The following is a 12,468-nucleotide window of genomic DNA, read 5'->3' as shown; positions in this document are numbered from 1 at the left end:
CTACTGGGTCGCAGCATAAGGGGTACTACTACTGTGGCATTGGACAAGGGGCACTACTACTAGGGGCATTAAGGTGCATATGGAATGGAAAGGAATGTTCCCAGAGTGATGAGAAACTGTGGCATGTCATGTTGACACGTCCCCCTTGTGGCATGTGACCACACCCTCTTTTTTTGGCACGCGCGCGCACACAGTTGGGAGGGCGCCATTTTTCATCTTGCCCCTGGGTACCAAAGACCTTAGTTACACCACTGATAATGAGTGTCTGCAGGCAACAGTGAAGCATGGTGGAGGTTCCTTACAAGTGGAGTTGGGGATTTGGTCAGGATTAATGGTGTCCTCAATGCTGAGAAATGCAGTCATGCAATACCATCAGGGAGGCATCTGATTGGCTCAAAATTTATTCTGCAGCAGGACAACAACCCCAAACATGCAGCCAATGTCAAGAACTATCTTCAGCGTAAAGAAAAACAAGGAGTCCTGGAAATTATATGGCCCTACAGAGCCATGATCTCAACATCATTGAGTCTATCTGGGATTACATGAAGAGAAAGAAGGATTTGAGCAAGCCTTCATCCACAGAAGATCTGTGGTTAGTTCTCCAAGATGTTTGGAACAACCTTAACTGCCAAATTCCTTCAAAAACTGTGTGCTAGTGTACCTAGAAGAAGTGCTCCCTCTCCAGCGTAATGTTCCCGCTCAGCCCCATGCCCTTGGTGAATAGGAGGAACCTCCCATGGAAGTCAGCGCTGGACAGGGGCACAACGACAAGAAAGCTCAGGTTGTTATGAGACGCGTGGGACTGTGGTGAGAAGAAATTGTTTCTATGCTAAGCCGGTTTGGGTCGTTATATATATATTCAACTCTAAATTTGTAATTAATATGATCACCTGCCCATGCAGTAGGAATTATATAGGCAAAACTGAATGCAGCTTCAAAGAGAGAGCAGTGCTGCATCGCAGTGCGATTAGGATGGCTCTCTCCAAGAACCAAAGTGACCAATCGGTTGCTAGACATTTTTTAGAGGCCAAACATAGTTTGGACTGTTTAAGATACCGTATTATTGATCACATCCCAGTTTGAATCAGAGGGGGGTATAGGTTCTGCAAATTATTGCAGTTAGAATTGCACCATTCTTTAGAAGACCGTAAGGTCCAGGAGCCCTAATAGTAGCATGGCCTATCACCTGGGCAGTTTATCCACCATCAGGAGTCCTGTTCACCCTAACTGACACAGTTTTAAAACAAGCTGACAGGTGTCTGCAATCAGCTGCTTCTCAACACTGGCCAAAAGAAACACCTGGCCTGTCAGATCAGTGTTCATAAATTTCCTTGACAGGGCGTCTGCATTGAGGTGGATCTTCCCAGGGCACTTTTGCACCTCAAAACCAGCGGGTCACACAAGCATTTACCTCTTTGTTTGTGTGCATCCACTGTAGGGGTGTATGGTCTGTAACTAGACAGAAATCTCTACCCAGTAAATACTGCCTTAGGGATTCTACTGCCTACTTAATTGCCCAGCACTCTTGTTCAACAGTTGAGTACTTGCACTCCCTGGGTAATAATTTCCAGCTTAAGTACAAAATGGGTTTTTCCTCACCATCCACCAACTGGGAAAGGACTGCACCCAACCCTGTCCCAGACGCATCAGTCTGAAACACAACGGTTTTCAAAAGTCTGGAGCATGCAACACAGGTTCTGCAGATAAGGCTTGTCTTAAGTCCCGCCAAGCAGCTTTTTGCAAAATTTTCCACTAGCTCGTCCACCCAAGGCATAGGGTAGGCATTAAACTGTGAGACTTTATTTAGTTTCCTGAAGTTATTGCAAAACCTCAGGGCTCCCGAAGGCTTGGGTACTAACATAATGGGATTATTCCATTCACTGTTTGACTCCTCTATGACCCCTAGGCACAGCATCTCTTCTACCTCTTTTTTTACCGCTGCCCATTTAGCCTCGGGAATGCGATATGGTCTTTGCTTTTTTACAACCCCTGGTAGAATAACAATATCATGCTGTATTATTTGGGTTTTCCCAGGGATGGCAGAAAAGACATCTTGGTTCCATGCTACCAAGTCTATAGCTTCCCTCTTTTGGTTGGGACCTAATTAGGCTTCAATGGGCACCTGGCAATCTGGGGTTTTAAAGGCCAGTAGAGAAGGTTGACTAACACTTCCCTTCCAGGGTTTTAACAAATTAACATAGTAAATTTGTATCTCTTTTCTTCTACCCTTTTGGTGTACTTTATAATTAATGGGTCCCACAGCCTCTATGACATATAGATCTTGCTAGTGGGCATATAGTTTACTTTCAGGGGTGGGAACTAAAACTAATACCTTGTCACCCAGTTTAAATGAGCGTCTGACTGCTGCGACATAATAATTAAGTTTCTGATGTTGTTGGGCCTGGTTCATATGCTCTTTTACTAGTGGCTCAATTTGCCTTAGGCGACCATATCACTGAGACACAAACAGAATGATATTAGGCTCTTGAGTCGGTTGCTGCTCCCAGCCCTCCTTTAAGAGATCCAAAATCCCTCTAAGCTGCTTACCATAAAGGAGCTCAAAGGGGCTAAACCCTGTAGACGACTGGGGTACCTCCCATACTGCAAACATTAGGTAGGGTAAGGCAGGTCTCAATATTGCTTCTCTTGGAAAACAGCCTGCCTTGTCATCTGCTTAAGGGTTTGGTTAAATCGTTCTACTAGTCTGTGTTTGTGGATGATACACTGAAGTGGTAATTCTATCAAACCTCAACAGAGGGCACAGATCCTTCATTAACTTAGACATAAAAGGGGTACCCTGGTCCGTCAAGACCTCTTTTGGGATTCCTAACCGTGTACATAACATTACCAGCTCCCGGGCAATGGTGCTAGCCTTAGTATTCCAAAGCGGTATGGCCTCAGGGTACATGGTAGCGTAATCAACCACTACTAAGATATATTAATGCCCACGAGCAGATTTTTCCACCAGACCTACCAGGTCTATACCAATCCGCTGAAAAGGTATGGTTACGATAGGCAGGGGAACCAGGGGTGCTCTAAATTCTGTCCCGGGTGCTGTCTTCTGGCATGCTGGGCATTCCTGGCAATACTTTTTTACTGCAGCATGAATACCCGGCCAGAAGATCCTTAACTGAATACGCTGGAGAGTTTTCTCCTCTCCTAAATGGCCACCCCATAAATGTGTGTGAGCCACCTTCAGTACCAACTGCTCATGCTTTCTGGGGACCAGCAAATGGTCTATCTTTTTACCTTGCAAATAAGCAACCCAGTACAACAAATAATTCTTTAACATGAAATATGGTGTGCCGTTTCTATTTTACCATCTATGATTACAACACTTTCAAATGCATTTACAAAATTCCCTTCATATTGCTGATCCCTTGCAAAGTCCTGTAAGGAAACACTTTTATCCAAGGGTGACCAATTAGCCTCAAGATCACTTCCCTCTTGCTGTTCACCGACCAGGGAAGGTTTTATGGTCACAGGACTTTGGCACAATACAGTAAATTGTTTTTATGGGGACCTCCACTGCCTGTTTCCCTTCACTGTCTCTCCAGGTAATTATCTCTTGTAATAGCGGGAAGTCACGGCCCAAGATCACTGGGTAGGGAGACCTTGGAGTTATCGGTTGCCCTTTTAGCACCACCAACAGTTGTACAAGGGGGTACCCTTCCACATCCCCATGTATACACAGTAGTTTCACTGAGGATAATACCTGATCAGTCCCTTTTGGTACCAGGTTAGCGGACACAAGAGACAGTTCACTACCCATATCAATCAAAGCCCAGACCTCCCAGCCTTCAATCTGTAAGGCCATCCAGTACAAGGTGTTTTTTTCCGGAGGTGCAATGCCTGCCAACATACTGATAACAGGTTGGGACGATTTACCCATGCTACAGTCCATTGGCTCACCCCAGTTTGGGAAGTCCCGGCATACATGACCGGATTCACCGCAGTTATAACACACGACTGGAAGTGAGTTGTTTGGCCCAACAGCTGGGACCTGGGTCCTAGGTTTAGGTACTGGCCGGTACCCTTGCTTGGGTTTATTCAATTTCTCCAGGGTCATAAATCGTTGAAGTACGACTGCCAACTCCTAAAATATTTGGGGGTCAGCCTGGAGAGCCCATTGTTGAACTCCACGATCCAACACCCGTACAGCATGGTCTAAAGCAACTACCTCCATGGTACGCTAAGGGGATGTTCTTATCCGGCTGTAACTAAGCTTTACTTCACCGGGCCAGTTCAGCCAGTTAAACCCTTGGGGTCTCAGAGGTGGTCAGTCGACAGTCGTGAAAATTTTGGGCTTTGCTAGGTCCCGTCACCCCAAACCTGGCGAGGATAGCTGCTTTCAGGTGTGTATAGGAATCAGCCTGGGAAGCAGGTAGATCCACAGAAGCCCTCTAGGCTTCTCCTGTAAAACAGGGAGCTTACCTTACTGACCACGGCTCCTCGGGCCATTTAATCCGGGCAGCCATGCGTTCAAAGGTACACAAGAACGCTTCTATATCAGTTGACGGTGTCAATTTATGCAACATCTCGCGGTCCCATTCACATTTCCTTATCTCCACCAAATCCTCATGCAGCAATTGAATCTGAGTTTGCTGGCCCTTTATCAAGGTCTGCTGACCGGTGGCCATCTCAGCAAACAATTTCCAAACCTCCTCCATTTTACACTGCAACTCCACTCTATGGACAAATTTAGCTGGCTTAGTCAAATCTTTTTGATAAGCCAGATTATCAGCAAAATATATCAGCTGGCTACCCTGTCACAGATACACAATGAATAACATTCCCGGGCCTCCACAGCCACATATACAAGAACAAATGTTAACACTGTGAACTACTGACGTTTTATGGCTAGCCTGCCACACTCACTTACCCAGCTGCTGTTACTGCGACTCAGACTCACCAAGTTGCTGTGCAGCAGCTTCCTGGAATGCGTCTCGCTGCTGCTGTGGGAAGATCCGGTCACCATATCCAGGCTCTTTGCTGTGTAGAAGCATCCAGCAAAAGAGTCCCTGTTTGTGCGCCAAATGTGGCAGGAATCACATGAACCGGAATAAAATCCAAGATAAATTTATATTTCAACAGGTAGTTTCACAGGCAAGTGCAGGGTTAACAGGGCAAGTCAGTTCTCACAGCCAATACAGTGTTCACAGAGTCTTCACATACAGCAAATACAAGTTCTTCAGTAGACCCTAAGGTCCAGGACCCCTAACACAAGCCACCCCCTGGCCTATCACCTGGGCAGCTTGTCCACCATCAGGAGTCCTGTTTACACTACCTGACACAGTTTTAAAACAAGCTGACAGGTGTCTGCAATCAGCTGCTTCTCAACACTGGCCAAAAGAAACACCAGACTTGGATTCTCTCCAGCTACAGCTACAACCCTGCACACTCACACACACCTCAAGCATGCTGTCTCTACCACTATATATACATATATCTCAAAAGCCTATTTTTGCAGCACCATACACAGTAGCCTGTTGCAGTTTGCAGTGTGTGTCTGCCAATCACAAATACACAGTGACAAAGATGCCTGCAGTCACCCTTCCACCCTCCCCATCTACATACTACAAATTTTGCTGTCCTAATGGCGTCCTGACGGTGTCCTAATGGCATTCTTTTATGTATAGCCCACAGTCCTACACCCTCTCTCTCCACTCTCCTATGTGAAATGGCACCTAATCATGGGGGAGGGATTTCTATGCAATACAAAACATGCAAGATCCGACATTTCCGTGAAAAGTCCATTTTGCCTCGTTCAGAGATCCGAATATTGCAGGAAAACCCAAGCTGGGACTCGGATTCACTTGGATCACCTAATTTATGGTGTGTTTATGTTTTCAGAAAAGATGAACCTCTCATCTCTAATTACAACATATACAAACATTTGCAGAACTGATAGATAAATGTTAGCAGCTTCCATGTCCTTCCATTTCTGAAGCTACAGTAGTTTCCTGAGGTTAGGTTGATAATTTGAAGTCTGGAAACTAAGACATACTTCATAATTTTGCACTTATTCAGCTGTAAGGTTGATTAACTGTGGTTCACTAACCAGGGGTCAGGCATTCATTGAGTATTTAGGCCACACTTTAGTTATTCGGTTTGGGGAGGGTATAGTATGCCAAAAGGGTATCCTCTTCAAGGGAGAGAGGTGGGGAGGACCACGCCTAGCAGGAGAGTGGCTAACCCAAGGAGTGCCACTCAAAACTAAGGATAGCCATCGATGGGTTAACCATTGATGACATGAAAACATCATTGATGGGGAACCATGGATGGTTTGCACTCATAAATGGAAATCACTGTAGAGGGCAAAGCGGGCAGCAAGCAATCCCTAAAAGTGATGAGGCTCAGCGACACAACCAGGGGATGGCAGGCTTAGTGGTGAGGCACGGGGGCAGGACTAAGCTGCCTTCCCCTGCGGCGAGGGAAAAAAAAACTTTGCTGTCTCCATGCCATAGATGGTAGAGAACTATTGGATAATCTCCATCAATGGCAAAACCGATTGTTGATGGCCATCACTACTCAAAACATCCTCGAGTGCCACTATGTGACACTACTGCTAAGGGTTGACTACACTATTACAATATAGCACACAGGTATGTCTGTCTGGGTAACTTGAAAATCATGTAAGTAAAAAAGCTCACAACCATGACTAGTTACTATGGTATGGAGTTTACAGTTATAGCTGTCTAAACTTGATTACAAGTGCAAGGTATATATAATCACTAACATTAAAGTAAGATATGCTGTGAGGAAATTATGATGGGTGAATATAAATAAATATAATCAGCACTTGACTTTTAACAATTCTGAGATCAATGGTTTGCATACAATTACTTCCATGAGGTAAGTGATGCACAACAACATGGTGAGCGGTATGACCAGATGTCTCCCTCACAGTGCTGAGTCACAGTATTATCCATGTTATGTAAGGGAGTCACAGGACACTCCATCTTATGTAAGGGAAACAGTGATGCTGTCACCTCAAACATCTCTCAGCTCACTGGAATGCTCCATTCTAACTGCAAGTCATAGGGGAGGTCAAGTCACATTTCTCATTGTTTTGTTTATACTGTATTCTGTGAAGCAGAATGTGGTCCTAGGCTTATATATATTAATAGATCATAAGGTCTCCGTGACCTCTCTGCCTAGGAGAGGGAGGGCATCTTTCAGAATAAAAAATTACCCTGATTGTTTATACTGCCTGAAATGTATACAAATAGTATAGAGTTATCGTTACATCTTTCCTTGGATGTCAGAACAATTATTTACTTTAATAAGTTAATCACTGGATGCTGCCATGCAGTATTTTTATGAGAGTCTGTCTGGCATTCTGTCTGGAACTGCAATTTTTTTTTACTTAGCAAAAAAGTTTATTCAAGTCATAAAACTTTTTGTTAATGATTTCCTTTTTAGATGGTGATAACTGAACATTTACTGTGGCTAGTACATATTTAAATAGACTTTCCTTGTAAATGCCTTGGAAAGCCATCATTGGGAATAGCTGGAAAATCTTACTACTGGCAATAGCAGTGTTATTGCTATAGTGTTACTATTGCTATTAGTGGCGATAGCAGTGTTATTGCTATAGTGTTACTATTGCTATTAGTGGTGATAGCAGTGTTATTGCTATAGTGTTACTATTGCTATTAGTGGTGATAGCAGTGTTATTGCTATAGTGTTACTATTGCTATTAGTGTGTAATTACCTGCAGTAATCCTTTGGTACATGGGCTGAAAAAAAACAAACTTTAACACAAAAAAATCGGGCTTTGGCCATTACAACTTTTCTACCATGAATTAAATTACAGGATCCACCTTTATTTTTATTCTACCAGAATGTTACTGATTGTAATGCTGGGTATACACTGATACGTCGGATTGGTCAGGAGACCGATACACGTTATAGCGTCCGGTAAGCTTACCAATCGGCCGCTTGATATGTCTGGGCTGACATCACAACTATCGGCGGTCCCTGCAGCAAATGTATGGGTGGTAGGTGGGTCAACCGTATACACATGCAGATGTACTGATGTATCTTTCAGATATATTGGCATCGGCTGCGGGCAGGGCTGGCATAATAATGTCAATGTTCACAGACATGCGCACAGTGTCTGAAGATTTGGGAGCCGGACGAGTGGTCCACTGTGTAAATCTGAAGATGGCATTAACCAATGGGACCAAACTCTGAAAAGCTTTAGGGGTGAGATCGTAGTCCCCATTCATAACAAGTGGGTTGTGATCGGGCACCGATAGTTAGGCTTTTGCCTGAGATTTCTGTGAAAAGCTGCTGCATTAGGCTATTAGTACATAGCAATGATACATGAAATAATAAATAAACTGTAGTTTCTGCATAAGTTTATGAATAAAGAGTTTGATAAAAAGGCCCCTTAGTTATAATTTCTTGTACAAGAAGCAATGTGATATAAATAAATAGTGTATATACTATTTCATTAGGAAATGTTTATTCATGGTGACATTTGTGCTTTAAATTCAAGGTTATATCTGGCTAAAGCTGCAGAAACCAAAGCAAACATTAAAAGGGTATAAAAGCAAAAGATGTACAAACCTGTTCAGGGAAAGCATCAGGTGGCTTGAACAGGCCTTAATCTTGTTTTGTGCTTGTAGGTGAGTCATGGTCTCTGTGCTCTCCCCATTGATTTCCAGAATAACATCTCCAGGGTACAGGTTAGCCAACGCAGCTTTGCTTCCGGGATTAATCTGCACAAGAGGAACAATAGGTGTGTGATGTTAACGTCCCATATAAATATTTAGAGAACTGAAACACGTTATTTGTTCTAGACAAATAATTGAAGTGCCTGTAAAACAAGATCTGTTTCTGTCCGATACATTTTTACATATGTGGTCTTGATATGCATTTTACTGGAAATAACTGATTTAAATTAAAACATTCTGGATTTATTTCCAGCAATAAATTGTGAGTCCAATATTTTGAAGCATTGAAAAAGAAATAGAAAGTGCAGGCGGCATCCAGGCCGCCGGTCTAATAACTACATCCCGTGTATCTACATAAGTTGCATTTCAATGCTCTTTAGTACCAAAACAATTCTTCATTTGAAAAGTAGTAACTTTGCACATTAAGCTAATTTGTGAATGGTAAAAAGTAAAAACCCTTCTAGCGTCTAATCTAATTCAGAGGTACAGTAACCATAGCAGGTGTGGTGGGATATGTGGTTTCACAACACCTGGAAACTTGTCCAGATAACACCGCCCAAACATATTATACAGGTCTTGTAACTATTTAAGTCCAGGTAACTTGGTAAGGTAAACTATGATCAGCCACAAAAGCTGTGTACCTTATATATAAAAGGATGAAGATGCCAATCTTATTCACAGATGAAAAAAACTGGTTTGTATAATATCAAGCTTTATGACCATAGTGATTATTATTATTAATAATAATAATAATAATAATAATAATAATAAAATGATTATTAATAATGAGACAGACATGTAAGGCAACTGTCACTTAATTTACATTTAAAAATCTAATTTAAAACATCAGTGAAATGCATTTTACATATGGTTTAATTTACCTTTGGAGATTACTTCAAATGCATTTAACTTACGTTCAAAATATTAAAATGATCCTGACAACATTTGAATATCAACAGTTTTGACGCAAGTTGCTAAACACCTGTAACATTGCAAGTGGGCACAGGGTAATTACAATGAATGGGTTTCATTTGTGGAAGCGCTTACTTGTGATGTGCTAGCATTTAGTACAATGCCCATAATTGATGGTATAAAAATAAGTTGAGGCTATATTATACCGCTGTTTCATTTATGGTTACATTTAGGTTTTTTTTTTACTGCTACTACTGCATTTTATGCATTGATGGTGGCAACCCCTCTTAATCTGTATGCCGCAGGATCAAAACTGTATATACAAGTAAATACGCTGATGATCAACATGTTTTATCTGAACCCATGTTTTCTGGGACATTAAACCCAGAAAGAGCGTGGGCTTCAAAGTAGTTTATAAAGAAGCGTGAAATAATAACAAACAGTCATCCGACAATTATTATATTTACTAAAGAGTACATTTGCTTACACTATGTACATATAAAGAATATAAAAAGAGATATGCAGTTTAAATATAATATATATATATATATATATATATATATATATATATATTGTAAGGGAATAAAAATGTCCTTTGTTCTCATATTCCCAGGAAACACCAATTGAAAACAGCTGCAAAAACCAGTCTATATTGGCATTCAATATTATTATGATGACATAGGGAGGGGAGCTGGCCACACACATAGTGATATTTTACCTGATCTGGACGATTCTGACACATTGGAGCGACAGATCATGTAAAATATGGCCAAATTGAGAGTAAATCGTAAGTCCCCACTCATGATCACGATGCAATGCGCGTCCCCGCTGGTCGCACATCGCATCTTCAGATCTGCCGTGCAGTAGGGCAGATCTAAGGCAGTTGGCAACCTATACATTTTCATAGGGCACCTCTTAGATTGACATTTTAATGTTTCCTTAGAAAGACAACCATACAGTCCAGAAATGATAATGTACACAATTATAGCACATGGACACTTTCCAAGTAGCCAAACTGGCATAGCTACTCAGTGTAGGCTGGACCTCAGGAGATCTCCAAGCATGGTATGAGATAGAGCTTGGCACCCATATATCGGGTTATATAACTCCTTTAATGTGTGTTTTATGAAAAGCTTTAAACTGACAGAGCATGCCGCTCAGTAACTAATCTACACCAACTGTATCCTGATACGTAGATGTACAATGAATAAGTGACACCACTTATTTTAATTCCTGGAGGGTACTCACTAGCATTCTACTGCTATAGGTACCAAGCATAGAGATCAGCAGCACAACTAGGGTAAAACAGACAGACTCCCTAGACCTAGAATGTAGAGAAGAAAGAACCACAAAGCAAAAAAAAAACTAAATACAAACTATAGACTATATGGAGGTTCTCTTCTATCATCAAATTCAATGTTTCTCTTAAGGGTCATTATACTGACTAGAATGCAACCTGCTTTGCTGCCTTCTGGAGGAAGCTGGCATGTGCGGTGATATCACATTTCTAATGATGCTGCTTGTTTTCTTATATCTTATCACAACTGCTGAGTAATGATTATGTGATGTTGAGGAGGCAGTGTTTATGCTTAGTGCAATAGGGAGTGGTACATCATTTCCTCGTGGAGTGCTTAGCAGATACATCTGCTGATTGGTGATAACGCAAGTTTACATCTCCTGTAATGAGGCATTATTCTTTAGTTGATATACTGAAGTGGCTGCATTGTGCACACATTCAGCAATGTATTGAGCTATCTATAAATATTTGTGCATTATATTATAGGCACAATAACGTATCCTATACTGTACTATCTTTTTATTTATTTAATAAATAAAAATATTCTGCCTTTTTGCTATTAGTAAATATAAGTTTATAACTCTTGCAGATTATTTACAAATACCCTAAGCCTAAATCCCCCCCTGGAGCCCTAAACCTAACCCTCTCCCCCCCCGCGCAGCTGTCCGCAGCGGTGCCTAGCATCACTTCAACCGGGATGCCGGGCGTCGGTCTCCCTGCGTTGGTAAAATGACAGGCGTCTGGATATAGACGCCTGTCATTTAACCCTCACCGGGATAAAGCAGTAGGGAAGCCGGCTTCCCGACTGCATACCGAGAGGACTGACGCTGCTGTCTCGCTGTGCGCTGGACTATGGAGAGAAGCTGCTGCACTAAACTCGCAAATATATATTTTTTTCATTTTCTTAAGGAGGGCGTCTGGCAACACCTCCCTGAGATGGCCACGGCCCTCCCAGTACTGTTGGCAGCCCTGATTACACCCCTTCTTGTACCTCTTGTACATCTTGTATGATTGCTATGATTTTAACTTTTATTCAAATATTTATCTTTTATTAAGGTAATAGTCATACACAAGGGACCAATATCTGACATAAGGAAATGCACAATGGTGCCAGCTCAAGCCTACTATAATGTTATTTTATCTTGACACATCACCTTATCCCTCACACTTAGGGGTCTATTTATTAAGCAGTGTTTGGAGACAGAGTGAAAAGTAATAAGGTGCCAGCCAATCAGCTCCCAACTGTCATTTTTCAAACACAGCCTGTGAGATGGCAGTTGGGAGCTGATTGGCTGGCACCTTATCACTTTTCACTCTGTCTCCTAACACTGCTTAGTAAATAGACCCCTGTGTGAAGCTGAATGGTCTATTGAAAGTGCAGTATCAGAGATCATATATGGAAAAAACAGCACAATGGTGAAAACAAACAACAGTTACACCAAACGTGATGTCACCCCATACCTGATCAAGGCTATAGAAATAATATATATAATTACATATAGCACTGTTTGTCCACATCAATACTGCCTTTCTTTTAGCATAGCAGTCTCCAATTGCATGTACAGAGAAAAGATT

At 42.0% G+C, this 12,468-nt stretch overlaps 1 protein-coding gene across 1 annotated transcript in view; it reads right to left on the bottom strand.

Annotated features, from left to right (window-relative positions):
* PDLIM4 (PDZ and LIM domain 4) overlaps positions 1 to 12,468 on the bottom strand; it is a 214,283-nt gene that overhangs the window by 163,845 nt on the left and 37,970 nt on the right. The window contains exon 3 of the mRNA XM_088470386.1: positions 8,578 to 8,729. Within this exon, the coding sequence (XP_088326512.1) occupies positions 8,578 to 8,729 (152 nt within the window). The remainder of the gene's footprint in view (positions 1 to 8,577; positions 8,730 to 12,468) is intronic.

The sequence above is a fragment of the Taudactylus pleione genome, unplaced genomic scaffold, assembly GCF_031769625.1.
Source record: "Taudactylus pleione unplaced genomic scaffold, aTauple2 ptg000099l, whole genome shotgun sequence".
In the NCBI taxonomy this organism is placed as follows: Eukaryota; Metazoa; Chordata; class Amphibia; order Anura; family Myobatrachidae; genus Taudactylus; species Taudactylus pleione.
Note: the sequence above shows the minus strand (reverse complement) of the source record. Positions and strands in the feature narration are given on the sequence as shown.